At 39.7% G+C, this 25,590-nt stretch overlaps 1 protein-coding gene across 8 annotated transcripts in view; it reads left to right on the forward strand.

Moving 5' to 3' along the window:
- ATAD2B (ATPase family AAA domain containing 2B) overlaps nucleotides 1-25,590 on the forward strand; it is a 165,226-nt gene that overhangs the window by 86,216 nt on the left and 53,420 nt on the right. For 7 of the 8 annotated variants that reach the window (XM_037893978.2, XM_037893986.2, XM_037893982.2 and 4 more), the window contains 6 exons: nucleotides 8,039-8,171; nucleotides 12,192-12,378; nucleotides 18,413-18,598; nucleotides 19,513-19,648; nucleotides 19,978-20,174; nucleotides 22,963-23,122. In XM_037893978.2, the coding sequence (XP_037749906.1) occupies nucleotides 8,039-8,171; nucleotides 12,192-12,378; nucleotides 18,413-18,598; nucleotides 19,513-19,648; nucleotides 19,978-20,174; nucleotides 22,963-23,122 (999 nt within the window). The remainder of the gene's footprint in view (nucleotides 1-8,038; nucleotides 8,172-12,191; nucleotides 12,379-18,412; nucleotides 18,599-19,512; nucleotides 19,649-19,977; nucleotides 20,175-22,962; nucleotides 23,123-25,590) is intronic. The other variant, XM_037893980.2, reaches the window with a different exon arrangement.

The following is a 25,590-nucleotide window of genomic DNA, read 5'->3' on the forward strand; positions in this document are numbered from 1 at the left end:
CTGTGTGGTGTTGCTTTTGCTCTGGTGCTGGCACTTTCCAAGCAGTCAATGACAAAAAGTTTGTTCTAAAGACTCCTTTATGTTTATTGGCTAAATGGTCTATATATTTGTTTGTTTTCCTTCCTACTGATCTCTCCTTATTTTTACTAAAGAGAGTTTGGAAGTTTTCATTGAGCTTGAGTATTAGTCATAAACAGATAGAATCATAGAAAAGTTGGGCTGGTAGGGAGCTCAAGAAGTTACCAAGTCCAGCGTCCTGCACTGAGACAGGACCAAGTGAACCTAGACCATCCCGGACAGGTGTTTGTCAAGCATGTTCTTAAAAACATCCAGTGATGGGAATTCTGCACACTCCCTCAGCAGCCTGTTCCAGAGTGTAAGTACCCTTATAATTAGAAAGTTTTTCCTAATATCTAACCTAAATCTTCCTTGCTGCAGATTAAGCTGATTACTTCTTCTCTGGGACATGGAGAACAATTAATCACCGTTCTCTTTTATAACACCATTCTCTTTTATATATTTGAAGACTGTTATCAGGTATTCCCTCAGTTTTCTTTTCTCAAGACTAAACCTGCCCATTTTTAAATCTTTCCTGAGAGGTCAAGTTTTCTAAACCATTTACCATGTTGCTGTTCTCCTCTGGGCTGTCTCTAATTTGTCCATATCTTTCCCAAAAGTGTGGCACCCTGAATTGGACACAGAACTCCAGCTGAGGTCTAACTAGTGCTGAGCAGAGTGGGACAGTTACCTCCCGTGTCTTACATTTGACCCTCATGGGGTGCCAGGCTTCAGCCTGAGCCTGAACATCTACACTGCAATTTAACAGCCCAATAACCTGAGCCTATGAGCCTGAGTCAGCTGATGGGCCAGCCACAGGTGTTTAATTGCAGTGTAGACATACCCTAAAATCAAGATATATCCTGCCTACTGCTTTACTCCATCCACTAGGCCAGTAACCCTGCCAAAGAAGGAAATTAGGTTGCTTTGGCAAGATTTGTTCTTGACAGATCCATGCTGGCTACTCCTAACTCTAGTATCTTCTAGGTGCTTACAAACTGATTGTTTAATAGTTTGTTGCAGTATCTCTCCAGGTATGAAAGTTAGGCTGACTGGTCTGAAATTCCCTGTGTGTTCTTTGTTCCCCTTTTAAAAGATGGGTACTGTGTTCCCTTCACCAGTTCGCTGGGACATCATCTGTCCTTCACTGAGTTCTTGAAGATAATTGCCAATAGTGCTGAGATTAGTTCAGCTAGTTCCTTAATTACCCTAGGATGAATTTCATCAGGCCTTGCCAACTTGAATACATCAAACATATCTAAACATTCTTTGACCTGTTTTTCCCTATTTTGGGTTGTGTTCCTTCACCATTGAAGTTAATATTGTGTTGAGTATCTGGTCACTATTGGAGGAAAACCAAGATCCACTTCAATTTAGGCTTAAATAGTTTCTCTTAACCTTTATTTTGTATGTTTTAGGACAGCGCTATTATTACCTATACATTACCCCTGCTGTTTCTCAGACGTTCTTGTCAACTGTTGGAAATGGCCCACCTTGATTATCACTACAAAAGGTTCTCCCCCCCCACCCCCCGGTTGGTAATAGCTCACCTTACCTGATCACTCTCGTTACGGTGTGTATGGTAAGACCCATTGTTTCATGTTCTCTGTGTATATAAATATCCCCACTGTATTTTCTACTGAATGCATCCGATGAAGTGAGCTGTAGCTCACGAAAGCTTATGCTCAAATAAATTTGTTAGTCTCTAAGGTGCCACAAGTCCTCCTTTTCTTTTTGCGGATAGAGACTAACACGGCTGCTACTCTGAAATATATCTTACAATAGTTATCCTTCTTATTGGTCTGTTTTTGTTTGGGATTTTTGGCTTGTCTAGTTGGTTGGGGAGACACTCTGCTTTACCCTATTTGCACAGACCAAAGATTTTACAACTAAGACACTCAAACCAGGTTTCATGGTTTACACAACCCTGAAGCTGTTTCAGTTAATTTCTGAAATGATGTATCAGCAGAGTCACATTCAAAATTTACAGATTCCTTTACAGTCTTATAATAATGTGTATATATAATATTAATTTCTCTAACAATTCATTACACAGTTTTCTAACATACTATTAACCATTTTAGCAAAATAGGCATTAAACATTTCCGCTTCTTTGATGTAATCAGTTAGCTCTCTTTGCCCACTAAATGCAGGACCTGCACTCTCCTTTGTCATTCTCTTGATCCTAATGTATTTGAAGAACATCATTTTCTTGTCTTTTATGTCCCTCACAAGTTGTAACTCATGTTGTGCCTGAGCCATTCTGATTTTGTCCCTACATTCTAATGCTATTCTTTTGTACTCCACCGTAGCACTTTGTCCATATTTCCACTTTTTGTAGGATTCCTTTTTGATTTACAGGTCATTTAAGAGCTCCTGATGGAGCCATATTGGCATCTTACTATTCTTCCTGTCTTTCTTTTGCATTGGGATGGTTTGCAGTTTTGCCTTTAACATGGTCTTATTGTGCTCGGCTGACGACCTTTCCCTTAGATTTTGTCTCCATGGAACCTTACCTACTAATTCTCTGAGTTTGTTAAAGTCTGCTTTTTTGAAGTCCATTGTCCTTATTCTGTTGCTCTCATTCCTTCCTTTACTTAGAATCATGAAATCTGGCATTTCATGGTCACTTTCACCCAAATTGCTTTCCACCTTCAGATTTGTAACCAATTCCTCCCTGTTGGTCAGAATGAAGTCTACACAATGGCCATCCCACTCGTTTCTTCCTCCACTTTTTGTTTCAGAAAGTTATCCCCAATACATTGCAAGAACTTATTGGACATTTTGTGTTCTGCCAACAGATGTCTAGGTAATGTTCCCCATTAGTACCAAGTCTTTTGTGTTTTGGGTATTTCTGTTGTTTGTTGTAGAAATGTCTCATCCACTTCCCCTTCTTGATTTGGTGGTCTGAGGTATACCCATACCATGACATCACCCTTAATTTTTCACTCCTTTTATCTTTACCCAGAGACTTTCAACTGTTCTGCTTCTCACCTCCTTCTGGACCTCAGAACAAATGTATATTTTATCCATGATGTATAATGCAACATCTCCTTTTTTTTTTTTTTTTTTATCCCGCCCGAAGAAGCAATTCTTCTGGTATATGTTGCTGTTAGTAGTTTTAAATGCATTTTGGATAAGTTGATTAAAGGTTCTTTGTAGGTATTTCATCTTTGAATGTGTGAGAACCTAAGTTTCTTTTGAAATTTCATCCACCCCTGATTTTGTTTACCCTCTTTTTAGGGCTTATCTACACTTAAGCTTCAGTGGCTCACCTGTACCGATACCGCTGTGCTGCTTCAGCGAACACACTACCTATGCCAACAGGAGGGCTTCTCCCATCAGTGTAGGTGATCCACCTCCCTGAGAGGTGGTAGCTATGTTGACAGGAGAAACCCTCCTGTCGACATAGCACTGTCTGCACCGGGAATTAGATCTGTTTAACTGGTTTCAGAGTAGCAGATGTGTTAGTCTGTATCTGCAAAAAGAAAAGGAGTACTTGTGGCACCTTAGAGACAAACAAATTTATTTCAGCATAAGCTTTCGTGAGCTACAGCTCACTTCATCAGATGCATTCAGTGGAAAATACAGTGGGGAGATTTTATATGCACAGAGAACATGAAACAATGGGTGTTACCATACACACTGTAATGAGAGTGATCAGGTAAGGTGAGCTATTACCAGCGGGGGGGGACCTTTTGTAGTGATAATCAAGGTGGGCCATTTCCAGCAGTTGACAAGAACGTGTGAGGAACAGTAGGGGGTGAAAATAGTTTTACTTTGTGTAATGACACATCCACTCCCAGTCTTTATTCAATCCTAAATTAATGTTGTCCAGTTTGCAAATTAATTCCAATTCAGCAGTCTCTCATTGGAGTCTGTTTTTGAAGTTTTTTTGTTGAAGAATTGCCACTTTTAGGTCTGTAATCGAGTGACCAGAGATTGAAGTATTCACCTACTGGTTTTTGAATGTTATAATTCTTGAGGTCTGATTTGTGTCCATTTATTTTTTTACGTAGAGACTGTCCGGTTTGGCCAATGTACATGGCAGAGGGGCATTGCTGACACATGATGGCATATATCACATTGGTAGATGTGCAGGTGAATGAGTCTCTGATAGTGTGGCTGATGTGATTAGGCCCTATGATGGTGTCCCCTGAATAGATATGTGGTCACAGTATGTGGATTTTTCAGTCTTCTGAATGACTTAGTTATACTGACATAGGTTGCTAGTATAGACCAAGTGTCATCCAGTTAAGCCAAAGAAAAGATTGAATGTTAAGTGCAGTCTGCATAAAAAGCAGCAAAATCCATTTTGATGTGGAAATGGCAGAAGTGCTAAATGACTTTTTTGTTTTCACCAGAAAAGGTTAGCAAAGATTAGTAGCAACTGGACGTTTAATATAGTGGATGCTAGTGAAAATGAAATTGGATCATAGGAAACAAACAAGTGAAAAATTACTTAGACAAGTTAGATGTCTTCAACTCACCAGGGCCTGGTGAAATACATCCTAGAATACTCAAGGAGCTGACTGGGGAGATATCTAAGTCATTAGCTATTATTAAGGCTACGTTTTAGTCATGGGTATATTTAGTAAAAGTCAAACAAAAATTCATGGCCCGTGACCTGTCCGTGACTTGTGCTATATACCCCTGATTAAATCTTGGGGGGTGGGTGGTGCAACGGGGGGTGGCCCGGGGCATGCTGTGGGCACTTGGGGGAGCGGCAGTGTACAGCCCAGGACCCCCACTGGTGCTGGGATGGGGGCGGAGCTGGCAGGCTCCCTACCTGGCTCCATGCCTCCCTGGAAGTGGCAACATCCTTTTCCCTCAGCTCCTAGGCAGAGGCATGGCCAGGCAGCTCTGTGTGCTGCCTCCTCCACCAGCATTGGCTCCACAGTTCCCATTGGCCTAGGAGCTGAGGTATGTCCCGTTTCCGGGGACTTCCCCCCCAAGCTAAGCACTACCCAGAGCCCTCACCCCCTCCTGTGCCCCAACCATCAGCCCTGAGCCCCCTCCCACACCCAAATTCCTGCTGCTGCTGGGAGAGGGGGGCGCGGTGACCCAAGACTGCCCCAGCAGCAGCCAGTGTGGTTAGCCCAGGGGCTGCCTGAGCTGCTCAGGCGACCCCCAGGCCAGCCTCATCGGCCCCTACAGAGGTCCTGGAAAGTAACAGAATCCGTGACCTCTGTGACAAACTTGCGGCCTTAGCAATTATCTTCAAAAAGTCATGGAAGAGAGGAGAGATTCCAGAGGACTGGAGAAGGGCAAATAGTGCCCTTCTATAAAAAGGGAAATAAGGACAACCTGGGGAATTACAGACCAATCAGCTTAACTTCAGTACCCGGAAAAATAATGGAGCAAATAATTAAGTAATCAGTTTGTAAACATCTAGAAGATAATAAGATAAGTAACAGTCAGCATGGATTTGTCCAGAACAAATTATGTTAAACCAACCTAATAGCTTTCTTTGACAGAGTAACAAGTCTTCTGGATAGTGGGGAAGTGGTAGATATGGTATATCTTGACTTCAGTAAGCTGTTTGATACTGTCTTGCATGACTTTTTCATAAACCAGGGAAATACAATCTAGATGATGGGTGCACTCTAAGATGGGTGAATAACTGGCTGGAAAACTGTTCCCAGAGAGTAGTTATCAGAGGTTCACAGTCATGCTGGAAGGATGTAAGAAGTGGGGTCCGCAGGGATCAGTTCTGGGTCCTGTTCTCTTCAATATCATCATCAATGATTTAGATAATGGCATAGAGAGTTCACTTATAACATTTGTGGATGATATCCAGCTGGGAGAGGTTGCAAGTGCTTTGGAGGATAGGATTAAAAATCCAAATGATCTGGACAAACTGGAGGAAATGGTCTGAAATAAATAGGATGAAATTCAATAAGGACAAATGCAAAGTACTCCATTTAGGCAGGAACAATCAGTTGCGCACACACAAAATGGAAAATGATTGCCTGGGAGGGAGTACTGCAGAAAGGGATCTGGGGGTCATAGTGGATCGCAAACTAAAGTATAACAATATTGCAAAAAAAGTGAACATTGTTCTGGGATGCATTAGCACGAGTGTTGTAAGGAAGACAGAAGAAGTAATTCTTCCACTCTACTCTGTGCTGATTAGGCCTCAAGTGGAGTATTGTGTCCAGTTCTGGATGCCCGAGGTGCACAAATTGAAGAAAGTCCAGAGAAGAGCTGCAAACGTGATTAAAGATCTAGAAAACATGACCTATGAGGGAAGATTGAAAAAATTGGGTTTGTTTAATCTGGAGAAGAGAAGGCTGAGAAAGGGACAGGATAACAGTTTTCAGGTACATAAAAGGTTGTTACAAAGAGGAGGGAGAAAAATTCTTCTCCTTAATCTCTGAAGATAAAACAAGAGGCAATGGGCTTAAATTGCAGCAAGGGCAGTTTAGGTTGGACATTAGGAAAAACTTCCAAACTGTTACAGTGGTTAAGCCTTGGAATAAATTGCCCAGGGAGGTTGTGGAATCTCCATCATTCGAGATTTTTAAGAGCAGTTTGGACAAATACTTCTCAGGGATGGTTTAGATCAAGAGTGGCCAAACGTACTGACCCTCCGAGCCACTTACAATAATCTTCAGAAGTTTGAGAGCTGCAAGACATGCACAACCTGCGCTGCAGGGCAGCGCCTGTCGTGATGCGGGGCTTCTTCCCTGATACACCCCAGCTGGGCTAAAGACCCAAGACCTCCCTCCCTGCAGGGCAGAAGCCATTAATCCCGCCACCCCACCACAGGAGAAAAACCCCTAGTCCCACCACCCCGCTGCAGGGCAGAAGCCCCTAGCTCCCCCTTGCCCAGTCTTGTAGGTGGAGCATGGTGGGAGTATGGGGGAGGCTCTGGGAGCCACAGTTTGGCCGTGCCTGGTTTAGATAATACTTAGTCCTGCCATGAGTGCAGGGGACTGGACTAGATGACCTCTTGAGGGCCCTTCCAGTCCTACAGTTCTATGATTCTACATGTAATAGTTTTAAATATTGTGCTCATATGCCACATTCCAGTTGATTGTTAGCATAAGTAAGTGATGTCTAGAATTGTTTTTCTCTGTTGTTTGAGTTTGAATGACAGCTACTTGGTATATGCTTGCCAGTTTAATTCCAGTTTAACAATGTTGGTTTTCACTTTGTCATCCCTGTTTGTCTTGAATTAATTTGGAATGTAGACTTCCAGTCATGCTGGAAATGACTTCTCTGATTGGCTCCATGTGCTCATGGTTTTTCAGTTTACTTTCTTGCATAGTCTTTCTTCTCTGTTGTATTCAGTCTTAACTTTCATTTAAGAAGCCCTGTATAAAAGATAGTTAAATTCAGTAGCTGAGAATGACTTGTTGAAGGAATCAAAAATAGATTAAGACCCCAGGATGTGAAAACAAAGTTGACTTGAATTGACATTGACCATTTTGATATTCTTTGTCAAATTTGTGTGATAGAAACATGTTCCCAAACATAAGTTGTCCTCTTTATCGCTAGGAAAAATATTGAAATATGAAGTATACTTCTGAAATTTTGGGGGCTTATTTATTATGCACAATTATGCCTAGTCAAAGAAAGTTCAAATCAATAACTTAACGGTTGAATCTGGCATCAAAATAAATCAAGAGGAAGCATTTTGTAATGAGTTAAACCAGCAGTTTTATTTATTGTAATACACAGCTTATTTTTGTATCTTTATGGTTATGAAAATGGCAAGGTGCTTGATGGTAAAAGGGCATTTGAATTTCTGACTAAACTCTGTATTTTAACACATTCTTGGTAGTACTGGTTACTGAAATCACGTGTAGTAATTTCTTAGACATACTTTCTGATATTTAGACATATTCTTCCCACTTCAGGTAGTATGTATTAAACTTTTTTTAACCAAGAAACTTCCAATGTCTTTTTGTTGTTTGTTGAAGTGTACCAAGAGGTGACGGAACTCTAATATTAATAAACGTCTTATTTTGAACAGATGCACCAAGTCTAATATTAGACGATAGTGAGGATGAAAATGCTTCATCAATTTTTGAGACGGGCTGTCACTCAGGATCACCAAAGAAACAATCGTCAGCTGCTATACATAAACCCTACCTTCATTTTACAATGTGAGTATATGCATTTCGCTGTGAAATTCATAGGAGATCTGAAACTTCAAGGTCATACCCTGCTGTTTTGCACTTAAAGTTCAAAAAAAGGGTTTATAAAGGTGCTTCATGGCAACATCTTCATATTTATATCTAAATGTGCTTAAAATACCAGGATATGTTTATGGAGAGATTTCTGTGTTGAAGCCTTTATGAGCAATTTTCTAAGCCATTCACACTCCTGTGAAGTAGTAAGAGTGCATAACTGAGCTGGTTAAACCTGTTTTGCATCCTGAGCTCTATTTAGCTTGAAAGTTCTCCTTAGTTTAACTAAAATCTTTTAAATGTTTTATAATGACTTTGTGGTATTACCACCAGCCTATGGGTATTCGAGAGTAGCGTTTGGCCTTTGGTCCATAGCATTTTAAGAATGTAATTTCCATGTTTAGCCCCTGAGATATTTTTCAGACATTAGCTATGGAGATTTTAAACCTGAATCTCCAGCTGTTTTAGTAAGGAAGCAAACATGCTGGTGCATTTTGGAAAATATGAAGTGTGCAACATATTGGCTGCTTTTTCTTACTGAGAAGTACTATTGAGCTTCAGTGTACCATATCAGTTATTTATATATGTTTGTTGCATTTAAATCTGATACTACAAATTAGTTTGTTTCAGGTCAGATTTCCTTGTACACCTCTACCTCAATATAACGCGACCCGATATAACACGAATTCGAATATAACGCAGTAAAGCAGTGCTCTGGGGGTGGGGCTGCATGCTCCGGCGGGTCAGTGTGTCTGGCTCCGACACGCTGCTCTGAGTGGCATGTTAAGGGTGCCGGGCCGGAGCTGAGGGGTTGGATAAGGGGCAGAGGGTCTTGGGGGACGGAGGGGTTGGATAGTTCGGAGGTTCTGGGGGTGGGGCGGTCAGGGAATGGGGGTGTTGGATAGGCCGTGGGAGTGCCGGGGGGCCTGTCAGGGGGCAGGGGTGTGGATAGGGGTCGGGGCAGTCAGGGGACAGGGAGCTGGGGGAGGGGGAGGGGGGTTGGATGGGTCAGGGGTTCTGAGGGGTCAGTCAGGGGGTGGGAAGTGACTATTAATAACAGAAATGCTCGAGGCCAAAGCAAGTTCGATATAACGTGGTTTCACCTATTACACGGTAAGATATTTTTGGCTCCAGAGGACCGCGTTATATCAGGGTAGAGGTGTATTTCAAAAAGCTTCCTCTTAATTTTTTCCTCACTCTGTGTGTTTTTCAGTGCTTTTTCTAAGGAAAGTTGCAGAGACGTAGGTTAGAATTTGTGTATTAAATTTGGATGAAACGCAACTGTTTATTAAGATGGATGCAGCAACAAAAACCTAGAAATGTTAATTTTAATATGAATTGTTTAGAGTAATATTTTATATAGAGTCTGTTGATGCCTATTTCACTAAAGAAAATGTGAGGCCAGTCAAGATAGAGCCATCTTGTGGAAGAAAGAAAATTTTTATTTCTGAACAGTGATGCTTAAACAGTATTTGCAGTAACATGAACTTAAAAATAGCTGATTAGCTTAAAATAGGATCTTGCTGTTTCCCTCAAGGTACATTGTCAAGCACTGCAGGCCCAAAATTCAGGTTTCAGCTGAAACAAAAGAAAAGAAAAAAGGACACATTTAACTAATTTTTAAATTTCATTATACATTTTTTTTTTTTGATGGATGGATTTATGATCTTCCCCATCAGATCTGTAAAGTGAAAGACAAGTTTTATGTATAATGCGTGGCAACTAGAAAGTGATTGACCCAAAACTTAAACCAAGTAAAATTGAGTAATCTAGTTTCACTCTTCAGTCTGAATGAATTTTAAAGAGTAAACAGAGTAATAAAGAGAAAATTAAATTAATTTTAAAATTTAGCTTTCAAATCAAGTAATACTAATGGGACGAGACACTGCTTTAAACCCCTTTCCCCCCCAATACCTGGCTAGATTCCTTTAAGATTTTTGCCCTTCAACAAAAATACAAAGTAATTTGATAGACTCACATTTGCAACCTTTAAAGGAGTGTGTGTTCCCAACTGGAAGCTAATTTGTATGAAGTTTGCAATATACCGTATATACTCGTTCATTAGCCCGTTCGTTCGCCGACCCCCCAAGATGAATCGGTACAAATAGTAAAAACTGTATGACCCTTTCATAAGCCAACCCTGTGTTTCAGGGGTTGGCAGACTTTGGCTCCTGGCCCGTCAGGGTAAGCCGCTGGTGGGTCGGGACATTTTGTTTACCTGGAGCGCCCCACTTCCCCCAGCTCCCGTTGGCTGGGAACAGTGAACCGCGGCCACAGGGAACTGAGGAGCTCCATGCCTGCAGATGCTCCAGGTAAACAAAACAACAATGTATTAGATATTCAATTCAATGATTTCATAGCGTTTAAAATCATCAAATTTTGGTGTAGGTCTGTTTATAAGCCGACCCCCACTCTTCGATGCGTCACTTTTTACCAAAAATATTCGGCTTATGAACAAGTTTATATGGTAAATATTAAACTGGATACTAGACCCTAAATCAGTAAGGTGCTTCAGCATTTTCGTAAATCCTTTTAAATCGATGGGACTTAAGAATGTACTTAACTTTTAAGAATGTTCTTAAGTGCTTTGCTGAATCTTGGTGTCTTGGCAGTTACAAATGCATTGGCATGAAATAAACAGCCCCTATGCAATATTTTTAACTCTGAAAACCGACGAGTCAATTTCACTTTGTTCTTAGAGCAGACAAAATTACTTAGATAATTCTATATCTTCACCTACTATCACTTAACCCCCCCCCCAGAAAATAAACAGCAAAACTTCCTTTTAGAGAGCTGACAGGTACTTGAAGGATGAAAAATATTGTCTTTTTGGTTTTTCTGGGCTGCTAAAAAGTAACCTTTGTTAGCTAAAGCCTTGCTGCACACATGACTAAAGCTAGTGTTTATATCCGCATTCGATCCGCAATCCACAAAAATTGTTCGTGGATATCCGTGGATTTGCAGTGTTCTACTAACGGCTGCACAGGTCACTGAGCAGCAGTGACTCAGGGCTATGCCAAGCTCCAGACCTCCTGCCCCACCGCCTGTTCTGCCCCCGTCATATTTCCTTCCCTGCTCTGGGCAGGGAGTATACAATCCTGGGCCCTCGTATGCAGGGCTGCCCTCACAGTGGGGGGTTCAGACACTCCTACGCAGCTGTGGCGGATCTAACGCACACAGACCGGCCGGGACAGACAGTGGCAACAACTACTCTCTCCACAACGCTTTCCCGTGCTGCCTGCTAGTTTAAAGTACAACTACACCTCTTTCAAAATGGTTCTTGGCTCACTCCCTTCTGAGAGTTATAGTTTACCTCCTCCATCCTAGCAAGCTGGGGACTACAACTCACAGAATTCCTAGCGGACTATTGCCACATATTGCAGCCCGCTGCTGCGTGATTCAGAGAGCCAAGCTGGAGCTTGAGAGCTGGGTGACAGCTGCTCCGTTTGGGTGGGTGTGTGCTGCAGAGCTCTGCACAGATACACAATTTGTATCTGTATCCAAGCTGCAATCCGCAAAAATGCAGTACTCTAAAGCCGCATTTTTAAACACATGCAAACTCTTGTGTGAACCTTTAAATGGATTTAAGAATGATTATATTGATTTAGCTTCTCTTGGTAAGGAATAGATTTAAGACAGTTGATTATAATCTAGGATTGCATCATTTTAATAATACCCACACAGATTTTGCACTGATTAATTAAATCAGTTTCTAATCAGTTACACTGTTGCAACTGTGTGTATAGACAAGACCCAAGGTAATCAGCGCTGCAACTGAGGCATGCCAAAGTTAGCACAGTACAATCATTGTAGGATCTCCAGTAGAAGATCTCTATTATCATAATAGTTGAGATGACATTTTAAAAAAGTCTAAAAGAATTAAAATTTTAAAAATTACTAAATAAAAGCTGAAACACCAGGAACTCTGTATAGATAAACATATATGTATACATAATGATGCATGGTGATATTTTTAAAATATTACTTCTGTTATAGGTCCGCTTACCACCAGCCAACCTCTTATAGGCCAAGATTACTGCTATCAGGAGAGAGAGGTTCTGGTCAAACTTCTCACCTTGCTCCAGCACTATTGCACTCTCTTGAAAAATTCTCTGTACACAGGCTAGATCTGCCAGCACTTTACTCAGTTAGTGCCAAAACACCTGAAGAATCATGTGCACAGGTGAGTCTACATAATATCTGAGCATCATAGAGCATTGATGCCAGCTCTGGTTTTATTCAAGCTTATTTCCAATAAAGTATGATGTGCACAATTATGGTCTTTTGGATAAAAGACAGTGTGCATGTGCCATTGCAAGCTAAAGCAGAGGAACATTCTAATATGCTAACATTAAAAACCTTTTGTTAAAGTTTTTATAGTTTTATAGTTAGGAATTCTGATTTTTCTGCTGATGCTGCATGTAGATGGCAATGACACTGAATGGGTAAACAGTTTTATCTGTCTTGGTAGTCGGTTAACAGCAGAAGGTTCTATATCTGAAGAAGTCATATGTTAGATCAGTCTCAAAGTCCTGCTTGGGCAGCAGGATGTCTGTGTGACAACTAAGACAAGACATGTAGTCAATTCTGTGTTGAACATTCCTATGTGGAGCAGAACAGAGCCGTTAAAAACAGTTGAGGAGAGTAAACAAAAGTTTTCATAATCAAAAGTTATGGTGTATTCTTGATATCCGTTTGTTTGATTTTTGTCACAAATGAGAAAATATTTGACTGATCCTGGAGATTTGCAGTCTTGCATCAGGTGAGAACAAAACTGCAATAAGGAGGACTTGTGGCACCTTAGAGACTAACCAATTTATTTGAGCATAAGCTTTCGTGAGCTACAGCTCACTTCATCGTGAGCATACAACTGCAATAGTGGGGTTATGTCTAGCATGCAAAAGAAGATACGTTTTCATAGAAAATTTGTAGAGCTGAGGTTGAAGGAAGTGGAGCATGAGAGTGACCACAAAGGAGTTTGAAAGATGCAATTTTGAGGGATTTAAGAAGGCTAAATTCTCCTATACTGCCTATTCTTGCCAAAGGAAGAAGACTTGCAAGGGACCGTTAGAATGGACTTCCATCTTCATGTGCTGCCACAACTGCATTATAGCCATGCAGTACCTTGTAACTTCTGAGGAAAACTGGTTTCTATAGGTTTGTTTGAACTGTGTGTGCACAGAAATCTGTTTTCGTTGACAAGGAAATAAACACATAAAAGTATTCATGAAAGCTTTTTAAAATAGTCAGATTTATTATTTACATCCTATGTTCCTAAAAAGTCTGAGAGTCACTGTTTGGGAGTTTGGGTTAATAGTATTCAGTTGACACCTTATTCATCTGTGTGAAAAGAAGATTGAGGAGGAGATAGATATGAAGGAGAGGATACTGAGATTAAGAAAGGACGTGAGAAGTGAATAGGGCAGAGTGTGGGTGGGGGTAAAGGTATATGGAGTGAGGACCCACTACTATGGAAGATGTGCACCTACAATATGATGTGATCGTAAATGTATTTTTATGAGATAACCCAGAACTGGAGAACATGACTTTTCTTGAAATCTTTCATTACAAATATTACTCATTCTTATAAGAAGCATAAAAATCAAGTCTAATTACTAAAATATTTTTATGGCTTAAGAATACTGTTTTTTTCATTGAGTTGCTTATGCCTGATTCCATTTTACATCTAGAGCTATGCAAGACAAAAAATTGCTTAAAAGTATTAAGGTTAATGTTAAAAGTGTATTAGTAACACAAGGGTAAAATATCATGTAATTTTTTTAATCCTAAATTTACTCCTATGTACTCTCAGCCTTAATTCTGTTTTTAACATTTTTTTTCATGGAATTTCCTTGTCTTTTACAAATTTAAAATTTTATATATGATCTTTAAAACTGAAACTCAAAGGGAATGCTATCATGCAATATATCTGATGATTTGAAAATATATAGTATCTAAGTTAAATATTTTGTTGTAATTTTAACTGTTAAGGGCAGATCCTTTGCTATGCCAGAATATACAGGCCAGTTATGGTGAGTTTACAGCTATTTTGCTGTGCCGGAGCAACACAAAGCAACTAAGGTGTTCAGGTGAATGACTTTTAATTTGCAGTTGATTTATTGATTAGAATACTGGATTAGTGTGCCTATGGTTATGTGAAGGGAAGGCAGGGGAACGCAATCCCTGGGTCCCAATACCTCTGTGCTGTATGGGCCTGCGCTAATGGATGTTCTTGTAAATTCTCAGAAAAGTCATTCTATACTCAGTAGGGCTGTCAGTTAATCATAGTTAAATCAAGTGATTAACTCAAAACAAATTAACTCGATTAAAAAAATTAATCACGATTAATCACAGTTTTAATTGCACTGTTAAACAGTAATAAAATACCAATTGAAATTTATTATAAATAGTTTTGGATGTTTTTCTGCATTTTCAAATATATTGATTTCAATTACAACACAATACAAAGTGTACAGTGCTCACTTTATATTATTTTTTATTACAAATATTTGCACTGTAAAAAGATAAACAAAAGAAATTGTATTTTTCAGTTCACCTCAACAAGTATTGTAGTGCAGTCTCTTTATCGTGAAAGTGCAACTTACAAATGTAGATTTTTTTGCACTCAAAAACAAAACAGTGCAAAATTTTAGAGCATAGATGTCCACTCAGTCCTACTGCTTGTTCAGCCAATTGCTCAGACAAGCAAGTTTGTTTACATATATGGGAGATAATGCTTCCTGTTTCTGAAAGTGAAAACAGGAATTCACATGGCACCTTTGTACTGGCATTGCAAGGTATTTTCATGCCAGATATGATAAACACTTGTATGCCCCTTCATGCTTTGGCCGCCATTCCAGAAGACATGCTTCCATGCTGATGACGCTTGTTAAAAAAATAATGCTGTGACAGAGTTCTAGGTAGGAAACCCTGAGTCAGCACTCTGTTCACAGCAGCTCCAATCAGGCATAGCAGATTGGAGCTGATGAGACAGAGCTGTGCCTAGTTAGTGGGTGGGTCAAGGCAGAAAGGCTAATTAAGCCGTTAGCCAGAGCCCACACATAGGCACAGGAAGGAAGTGAAAAGGAGGGAAAGCAGGCAGTGAGAGAGAGAGATTGCTCTCCCCCTGCTTGTAAAGGTGCGAGGTATTCTATGAAGGTGGTGGGACGCAATTATAAATAAATTGCACAGGGCGCTGAACCAGCTTTGTTGACTGAGACAAGGAGGCCCTGTTACAAATGTGTTAATTAAATTTGTGACTGAACTCCTTGGGGGAGAATTCTATGTCTCCTGCTCTGTGGTTTTACCCACATGCTGCCATATATTTTGTTAGGTTTCAGAGTAACAGCCGTGTTAGTCTGTTTGTGTTATGGCAGCCTTGGCTGATGACCCAGCTCGTGTTGTTCAATTTAAGAACACTTTAACTGCAGAGTAGACAAAAGCAAAGAAGTTACCAATGTGAGATTTCTAAAGATAGCTACAGCACTCGACCCAAGGTTTAAGAATCTGAAGTGCCTTCCAAAATCTGAGATGGGTGAGGTGTAGCACATGCTGTCAGAAGTCTTAAAAGAGCAACACTTCAATGCAGAAACTACAGAATCTGAACCCCCCAAAAAGAAAATCAACCTTCTGTTGGTGGCATCTGATTCAGATGATGAAAATGAACATGCGTTGGTCCGCACTGCTTTGGATCATTATCGAGCAGAACCCATCATGAGCATGGAAACGTCCTCTGGAATGGTGGTTGAAGCATGAAGGGGCATACAAATGCTTAGCATACCTGGCATGTAAATACCTTGCAATGTCAGTACAATAGTACCATATGAATGCCTGTTCTCGCTTTCAGGTGATTTAAATAAGAAACGGGCAGCATTATGTCCTATAAATATAAACAAACTTGTTAGTCTTAGCAATTGGCTGAACATGAAGTAGGACTGATTGGACTTATCGGCTCTAAATTTTATATTGTTTTTGAATGCAGTTATGTAAATAAAAATTCTGCATTTTTAAATTACACTAAAGAGATTGCACTACGGTACTTGTGTGAGGTGAATTGAAAAATACTATTTTTGTGTTTTAACAGTGCAAATATTTGTAATCAAATAATATAAAGTGAGCACTGTAGACTTTGTATTCTGTGTTATAATTGAAATCAATATATTTGAAAATGTAGAAAACACCCAAAATATTTAAATAAATGGTATTCTGTTTAACAGTGCGATTAAAATGGCAATGAATTGCGATTATTTTTTTAATCGCGTGATTAATTGCAATTTTTTTTATTGTTTGACAGCCCTAATACTCAGTAAATGCTGTAAATTTGGGGAGGTACAAGAGGCACTGTATTTTTCAGACTTAACAAAGGGATTGAATTTATGAAAATGGGGGGAAAAAAGAATTGAAGCATGTGTTGAGAGAAACTCATACCAAAAATTGCATATTTGTAAACAGATACCAGAAATAAGAGAGAGTTGAATTTTAAGGCTGCTGATCTTGACAATATATATTTAGTCATTTTAAACCTTAATTTACACATGCCAATTAAGGCAGATAAAAATGGTAGACAGAATCACTAGAAGGCCACTGAAGTCTTTCACCTGTCTTATAGTAGGAAGTTTCTGTTTTGTTGCAAATATTGTGTTACACACACACGTGCACATACACACATGTACATTCACATTCTTTTCATTAAACAAGCTGTGTTCTGTGCACACATTATCAGTTTAGTGTGTGGCTGGAGTCCCATAATGCTGTTAACAAGCAGCTGTGTGGAAGAGAAGCTTCGCAGAGTTATCACAAACAATTTATGTTGTGGTAACGTGTGTTAGCTTTATTTTTAACATTACATTCAACACCTAAAAGAGGGCATGGCTGGAAGAAGTAAACAAGTAAGGCCAAAGTTCAGATTCAAAGCTGTAATGTTGTAAAAAAGGAATGGCATCCTTATCTCTCTCTCTCTTCTGATTGGAATCAAACTTAGGACCAAAAAGACAATCCTTAAGTTTCAGAGTAACAGCCGTGTTAGTCTGTATTCACAAAAAGAAAAGGAGGACTTGTGGCACCTTAGAGACTAACCAATTTATTTGAGCATAAGCTTTCATGAGCTACAGCTCACTTCGCTGTAGCTCACTAAAGCTTATGCTCAAATAAATTGGTTAGTCTCTAAGGTGCCACAAGTACTCGTTTTCTTTTTGCGAATCCTTAAGTTGTCATTCTTTTCTATAAGTGTTTTGGGCAAACTGAATGGAATCAATAGTAATCACTAGGAAGGAGTTGAAAGAGTTTGTAGCAGTTATTGTGGGCAGTACAGCTCAAGCTGAAGAAACAATTTGAGTTCTTGAGGAATCTGCCACCAGAAATAAAATGAACGTTTAAAAAAAAATTACAAATAGGTACGACCTTGTTAAAATAAACTGGATTATTTCTTGCTCTACTATCATAATGATGTCAGAATATCTGGGCTGCCAGAAGACAAAGGGAAGTGGTAATTGAGTTGAGTTTTTATGTAGTCATAGAGTTGGATATAGAGGGTGAAATTTTGAGGTGTAACAGATACACCGAACACTAGCTCTCCTATGAGGAAAAAATAGCAGGCCATGGGGAGTAATAGCAAAGCTGCTAAAATTCTAAGATAAACAAACCCGAAACTTAAAGTTAATTAATTAAAATGTTTCCTTGCTCTTGAAAAATGTCAGTCCTCCTGTCAAACATTCTATTTGGTTAACCACCAGCAACCAACTCAGTGCACTGTATTTGCAAGTGTCTGAACCAAAACAAAGCTGCTTAATGGACCCAATATAATGCTTACGAATCTTAAAAAGCTGGTATGACCTTTCATCTTGTATTTGTTGTGACATTTCATATTTTTCTCTTCTGCTGCAAAATGTGGTACAGTTTAACTTTCCATGTGGTTTGCTTGTTGGTTCTTTGTTATAATAGATTATTAAAACAGGGTGTTGACTTGTAGCTGTTTTGGATGGAATTACATACTGGCTTAAAGTAATTCGATGAAGCAAACAATATATTCAAATTCAAATATATATATTCAATATAACAAAAACTTGAATGGAAAGCATTTTTATTGTAATTTGAGGTAATTAAGCTGATGAGAGGATGCCTTTTGAAGGCACCGCTTAAGCCCATAAAAGTTTTCATTTTTTACTGTGTGTCGTAATACTTAATTTCTGATTTTAAATACTAGTGTTTCTCTTTACTAGATCTTTCGTGAAGCTCGAAGAACTGTACCAAGTATTGTTTACATGCCTCATATTGGTGACTGGTGGGAAGCTGTCAGTGAAACTGTGAGAGCTACTTTTCTAACTTTGCTGCAAGACATACCGTCATTTTCTCCTATATTTCTGCTGTCTACCTCTGAAACCATGTATAGTGAATTACCTGAAGAGGTGAGTGTTAAATATTTTTTGAGAGTGGAAGCATTACCAATGTGTGTCTTTTAAGAATATAGAACACTTTAATGTAGAACAGTTGTATATAACCAGAACTTTATGCTCTAGTTCTTATAATTTACTTAAAAATATCTCACATTGAAATTGCTAAATTAATTTTATTTCAGCTCTAAAATTGCCTTACATGAAGTCTAAGGTTAGTTCATATGTAGTAATTCTTGCAATCGTTATCTTTGCACAATAAACATCCGAAAGAACAAACTTGAAATCCTTTTGTCTTTATTTGAAGTGACAATATTTTCTCTGCAGCTAAGAATGATCTCCATCTTCTTTGATCTCCATAAAGGAGCTCCTGCTATTCTAGACTGTGTGTTAGATTTTGCTCTGTTACACTGGTATAATTCCAGAAAAACCCATTGAAGTCAGTGGAGTTAGTCTGGATTATACTGCAGTGTAAGAAAGAGTAGAATTTGACTCAGCGACTACAGTGTAGCTTTAGTTGTTTTAAAACTTAAGGTATTCATACAATCTTTTTTCTAAGTTCTTTTCTCTTTCTCCTCCTATCATTGCAGTAACAACTGTTGCTGCACTGCCCCTTTAACTTACAGGTTATGGAAACTTGAATAACAATTCCAGATTATTAATTTTCCTTGTTTCAGAGTAACAGCCATGTTAGTGTGCATTCGCAAAAAGAAAAGGAGTACTTGTGGCACCTTAGAGATTAACCAATTTATCTGAGCATAAGCTTTCGTGAGACGTTGTGCTTCTTTGGAAATAGTCTGGTAACTTCTCAAGTACGGCCAGTTTGCGTCTTTCGAAAAGTTGATCCTCTGTGTTTAAAATATACATTGATCAAATAGTTCAAGAACATGTTGAATCCTTTGACTCTTCATGACGTTGTTTTCTTGCAGGTGAAGTGTATCTTTAGAATCCAGTATGAAGAGGTTTTTTATATTCAAAGACCAAGTGAAGAAGACAGACTGAGATTTTTCCAGGAGTTAATTCTTAATCAGGCATCAATGCACCCCCCCAAAAGGAAACAGGCTGGTAAGCTACTTTACAATAAAGCCACAGTAGTGCGAGAATCTGTTTGAATAAAGTTTTGTACTGTAAAATGTTTTTTTCTTTTTAATGGTTTTGGGAAATGCAGTTAGGGTCATTAACAACTGACAGTTTATCAGTGTGCAAACTGGCATGTTTCTATTATACTGAGTGAGATGGGGAGGAGTTTAAATGGTCAAGTTTGAAAAGTGGGAAGGAAAATGGGAAATCCCCCCCCCCCCCCCCCCCCTTTGCATTGTGCAAGTCCAGAAGGGGATAATCCTGCATGCCCTCTTACAAATACTTTCTGACTTTTTCCTGCTTTTTTTCCCTAGCTCTTTGTGCTCTGGAAGTTCTTCCTCTTGCATTACCCTCTCCTCCCCGTCAGCTGTCAGAAACAGAAAAGCAACGAATGGAGGACCAGGAGGAGAACACATTGAGAGAACTGCGGTTGTTTCTCAGGGATGTTACCAAGAGGCTGGCTACAGACAAACGCTTTAACATCTTCAGCAAACCGGTGGATATTGAAGAGGTCTTGTTTCAGTAATGTGCAAAAAATGAAGTTGAACCTATTAGAAAAAAAAATATTATTAATTAAAAAGGGCGTGAATAAATTACTATCCCAGATATCCTTGATATCCATGACCTAGCCAATTCTGCCTATCTGTAATCCACTGGTGGCTTAGTCATAACCTTCTGTACCACAGTGAGAGTGATCAGAAGCATATTTTTGGACACACTACTGGTTCAGCAAAAAAACTTGTATTACTCTAGCCTAGGGATCGGCAACCTTTGGCATGCGGCACATCCGGGAAAGCCGCTGGTGGGCCTGGATGGTTTGTTTACCTGCAGCTTCCGCAGGTTCGGCCGATCGCAGCTCCCACTGGCCACGGTTCGCTGTCTCAGGCCAATGGGGGCTGTGGGAAGCGGCGACCAGCACGTTGCTCGGCCCGTGCTGCTTTCCGCAGCCCCCATTGGCCTGGGACAGCGAACCACGGCCAGTGGGAGCTGCGATCGGCTGAACCTGTGGACGTCTCGGCCCACCAGCGGCTTTTCCTGACGTGCTGTGTGCTAAATGTTGCCGATCCCTGCTCTAGCCGGTACTAGTCGAAGTGCTTTTCCACTCTGAAAATCAGCATTATAAAAATGGTAGCACCTTATTCATCAAATCTGCTGCCAGAATGTATTTGGAATTAATTGTATTTGCTTTCTTTAGTTGCCAAAAACTAGCTTTTACTGTTTTTTATTCCTGTAGAGCCAACATTGTGATGAAAAAGTGAATTGTGTTCTATTCTTTATTGAAGAGTAACAGAAATGTTTACTAAGATTGCATATTTCTCTGAAAGCTATGTTCTAGGAATTATTCAGGGAAGTTCTGTAGTTTGTGTTACACAGAAGGTCAGATTAAATGATTGTAATGGTCCCTTTTGACCTTAGAATCTATGAATCTATAAGTTCCATTTATTTATGAATGTGAAGACCCATTGAAAGACATAATTGGAAGACAGTGGGGTTGCAGTTGTAACTGAGGGCATCATTTGGCCTGCAAGTCTATTACTGTGTTGGTGTGTGAAAAGGAAAGAGCGTAGCTTGGCTTTCAGATAGAATACTAACTTTGTAGGGATGGCAGTAAGAAAAAAACACTTTTGTTCTGTAAGTCATTGAGAGACCATAAAAATGGGACCCTGCAATGTCATTTTTAGTGTAATTTTTTACAGCAGAGCTGCACTTTAAATTACATGCAGAGTTAACAAGCATTATGTGAGGCCCCATCCAGTCCTCCTCCAGCTTCAAGCCAGATTCAATATTTGAACATTTGTGACTTAACTTGTGTATGTTAAAGGACTATGAACAATTCTCTTCAACTATGCAGAAGGAATATTGCCATCTTCATTTTATAGATGGGGAACTGACACAGATGAGATTTAGTGATTTGCCAAAGGGTTATGCAAAATCTGTGACAGTGCTAGGAATTAATCCCAGATCTCTCAAGTCCCAGTCCCTAATGCCTTAACCAGAAGACCTCCCTTTCTTATTTAACTGATCTGCTATATAAATTTTGCAGTTTCACATGAAGATTCTATTACTAGTGGTGATACACTTGCTAGAAAAAATACAGGTTGACTTTTAGATCCCAGGATGAATTAACAGGGCCTCTATTTAGAAAAATATCATTCTGCTTGTAAACTGGACAGTTTACATCTGGGGATGCCATTTTCACTGTCTGTTTAGAATAGAAAATGCACTTTAAATATACATTTAAGCATTTAGCCAGTAGCTAGGTATTATATATGATGATGTATGGTCTTAATGTAAGATTTATGTTGTGATATATTTTTTGTTACAATTTCTAAAAATGCACATTTACCTGGTTAATCAAAAATTCTTCCTCTGGAGCCATTACAGTTTGATCAAAATGTATTTCATTTTTTTGGCAACCATCACCTTAATATATGGGTGATTTTAAAATATTCAGGAGTACACAAACACTCAGGCCTACCTACATGTGAAATTGATTGTAATCTTAATTACATTGAAGCACTCATGCAGAAGCATACTTTGTTTTAATCAGAGCAAAGAATAAATAATAAATACATACTAACTGTAGCTCACTGAGATATGTATAGCTCTGTTGGGGTCTTCTCTTGCCAAGAGTTAAACCCTCATCATACAATTAATTCAGTTAAATACCTTTCACTCTACCTGGAGGGCTGCTGAACCCATGATGAGGTGCACCATAGAAGGCAGTGAACTCCACTGACAAGGGGCCTTCTTCTGAGAATGCCCTGCTACAAAGTCCATATAATGCTTCTAGTGGCGAAATTTAGATTTGGTGTTCGTACAGATTATTATTGCAAATGTTTTGCAGAAAATTATTTTTAAAGGTTAATGATTTGACGACCTAAATAACAAAAAAGGCTTACCTACAAAATGGAGAAACAGTTTCACAGTTCTCCTTTGTGTGGGGGTTGGCCCATTATTTTTCATGTTCAGGACAATGTTAAAATATCTTCAGTGTATATAATAAAAAGAGGCTTTAATTGCAGCACCAATTTAGTTTACTCTGAAAATTAGATGTATCAGTGAATCTCTGAAGGAACTATAACTTTAGCAGACTAACACCAGCACTATAATTTCAATTTCTTTGTTTAAAATGTTTGAATTAAAGATGTATTGAAAATGAGAATGATCAAAATGTTGAGCTGGCACATTTCTTAATTAGTGCTAAGTATGCTGCATGAATATGTGTATAATGTGAGAAAGTGTGCCGATGAAATGCATAAGGCCCTGTGTCACTTCAGTATGCTGTTTGATTGTAGGTTTCAGATTATCTTGAAGTTATCAAAGAACCAATGGACCTGTCAACAGTAATAACCAAAATTGATAAACACAACTATTTGACTGCCAAGGATTTCCTAACAGATATTGATCTCATCTGTAGCAATGCATTGGAATATAATCCAGACAAAGACCCTGGAGGTAAGGAAATATTTAGTTTTGGCCTACCTAAACTTGAAAAATAGTTGTTTAATCATGTGTATGATTATTATTCAGGCATCTAATCAAACTTCATACTGTGTTATAAATTAGCTAAATAAGTGATTTTGTTCCTTGAAGGTCAATGCTTTTAATAGTCTTGAGACTCTTAAGTGGACAGTTAGAATATAAGTGAAGCATTCTAGGAACTGTGTGGTGCAGTGAGTGTGCAGGAACTAGTAAGCAAAGTAGGGCTAAAGCACTTAACATTCACTTCTGGTAAATTGGGTTCCAATTCTGAGTAGGTCCTAAGTGAAAATGAATTTGGTAGTTGCTTCTTGGTCTTCAGGGGACATCTGTCCACATAATGAAACCATCACATAATTTGGCAGAGTTATATGGAGAATCCTGCACAGCACTTCCGGCTCTGATCCTTCCTACCAAATTCATCCACTAAATTAAGAACTCACCACTGGGGCTGGAGGAAGGAGCAGGACTAATCCCAAACAAAGAGGTCTGTTTTAGTTGATTAGGGAAGAATTGTCTTGCAAATGTATTTAAGTGGCAGTTTATCATGTGGCTGTTTCCAATTTAAAAAAAAAAACAAACCTACAAGAGGACATTAGTGTGAGGGCTGTTCACCTGCAGATATGGGAAATGTCATCCTCTGGATTTGTTGTAAAAGATGCATTATTGTGCATTGGGAAGATGGATGTTGCTAAATAAGCGTTTGATCTGACAGCTTCCGAAAGCTCAAGTCAGTTTTTAAAATGAAAAAAGAAAATGCCCCTTTAAAGCATTAGTTAGTACAGTGTGATGAATAGAAAACTAACCCTATCATCAAATGAAGACAGTGAATTAAAAGGTTTTCATTAAATACCATGAGACAAAAGAAGAAATAGTTCTTTGAGTGGTTGCAGATATGTTCCACTCAGGTATGCATGTGCCCAGCGCACCAAAGCCAGAAAAGTTTGCCTAGCAGTAACCATGGGGCAGTACTTGTGCCCTTTCTTTATGACCCGTCACATGACTATTAAGGGCACTGCTGCTCTGACCCTCCCTTCCCCCCACCCCAATTCCTTCTCATTGCCCTTGGCTAGAGTTGGAGTTTCAGTGTGGTGTTTCTTCACCCTGATTTTGTATTTCAATCTTCTGAAATTTTGTTGTAAATAGTCGCAATAGTTAGTTATCTAGTAGTGCCTTAGTTAGCAAAGTTAGATTGAGTAGCAATTTTTTTTTTTCTCAGGTGGAATGTCTTCACCAGGATTTAAGCTCTGTCTGGCGTGTGGGGTGACTGTTCCTAATAGTGATCCTCATGTGTAGTGTTTAGAGAGGGGCACATTAAGGAAAGGTACTTTATTTGCAAATCGTTTAAGAATGCAGGTGGCAGGGGACTTGAGGCTCAAGCAGTACCTGATGCAGCATGCCATGAGTCCTGGTTGGCACCAGGCACACTATTGGCTCCTCAGCCACCATCATAACCATAACAAGACGATGTTCCTCTGTTAGACTCTGAGGCCTCCTCTAGAGGAAGAGGGATCATTCACCTCCCTTGGGCTTCTGAGAAAAGGACCTATAAAACAGACGGTAGCCACTCCAGACCTTGGAGAGAGTCCTCCTCTGCCAGAATCTGTGCAGACTGGCACCTTGACTCCTCAGGTACACATGATGGAACTGGGTCTTCTACATGCTCTCTAATACTGAGGCAACATTAATTTGGGGCTGTTCTGTCGACTTTGGCTCTGTCCATGGGATGTCTGCTGAGTCTGGTACCAGTGTCCAGTCCTCTGGCATATCAGGCAATGTCAGATGTGTGTTGCCTTTTGGATCCTCATTCTCCAGTTGTCTGGGAATATTCAAGTGCTGCGACTTTATCAACAACGATGGCACTGTGTAGGTTAATTACACTGGTGTCTCTGCGACCAGCACCACCCTCAACAGTGCCTATCACGCTGAGTACGTAATTGAGGCTGGCACTGGTACCAGTGCTGAGGGATTTGTTAGCACAGCAGTCATCTTTGGCACCAGTAGTAGTCATAGTGTAGACTGTGTCATTGGTATCAGTACCGACGCCAATGTCTGTGCCTCTTTTGGCATTGGTACCAAATGAGAGTTCATTGCCCTTGCCAGTTCTTCAGGTCACCGACTTCTGTCAGCCTTGGGACTGATGCAACCAGCACATTGGACCTCTGATGAGGCTGGACTCTGTCTTGCTCTGCCAGGGGTTGCTCCCCCATTACCTCTGGATGATCTTGGGGATTCATTATAGTCGAGCTTGACGTCCTCCCTCCTAGTCTAAAAGGCAGTTGAGAACCCCTTTCTCATCCTGACCACGACTGTCCCCGCAGCAGAGACAGGAGCTCTTGGCCCAGTGCCTACTGGCCACTGATGCCTTATCCCTATCCACAGTGGCCTGGGAATCCATAGGATGTTCCTTATTTCTTAAGGTCCTGACCTTCAACCCATTTCTG

The sequence above is a fragment of the Chelonia mydas genome, chromosome 3, assembly GCF_015237465.2.
Source record: "Chelonia mydas isolate rCheMyd1 chromosome 3, rCheMyd1.pri.v2, whole genome shotgun sequence".
Classification (NCBI taxonomy): domain Eukaryota; kingdom Metazoa; phylum Chordata; order Testudines; family Cheloniidae; genus Chelonia; species Chelonia mydas.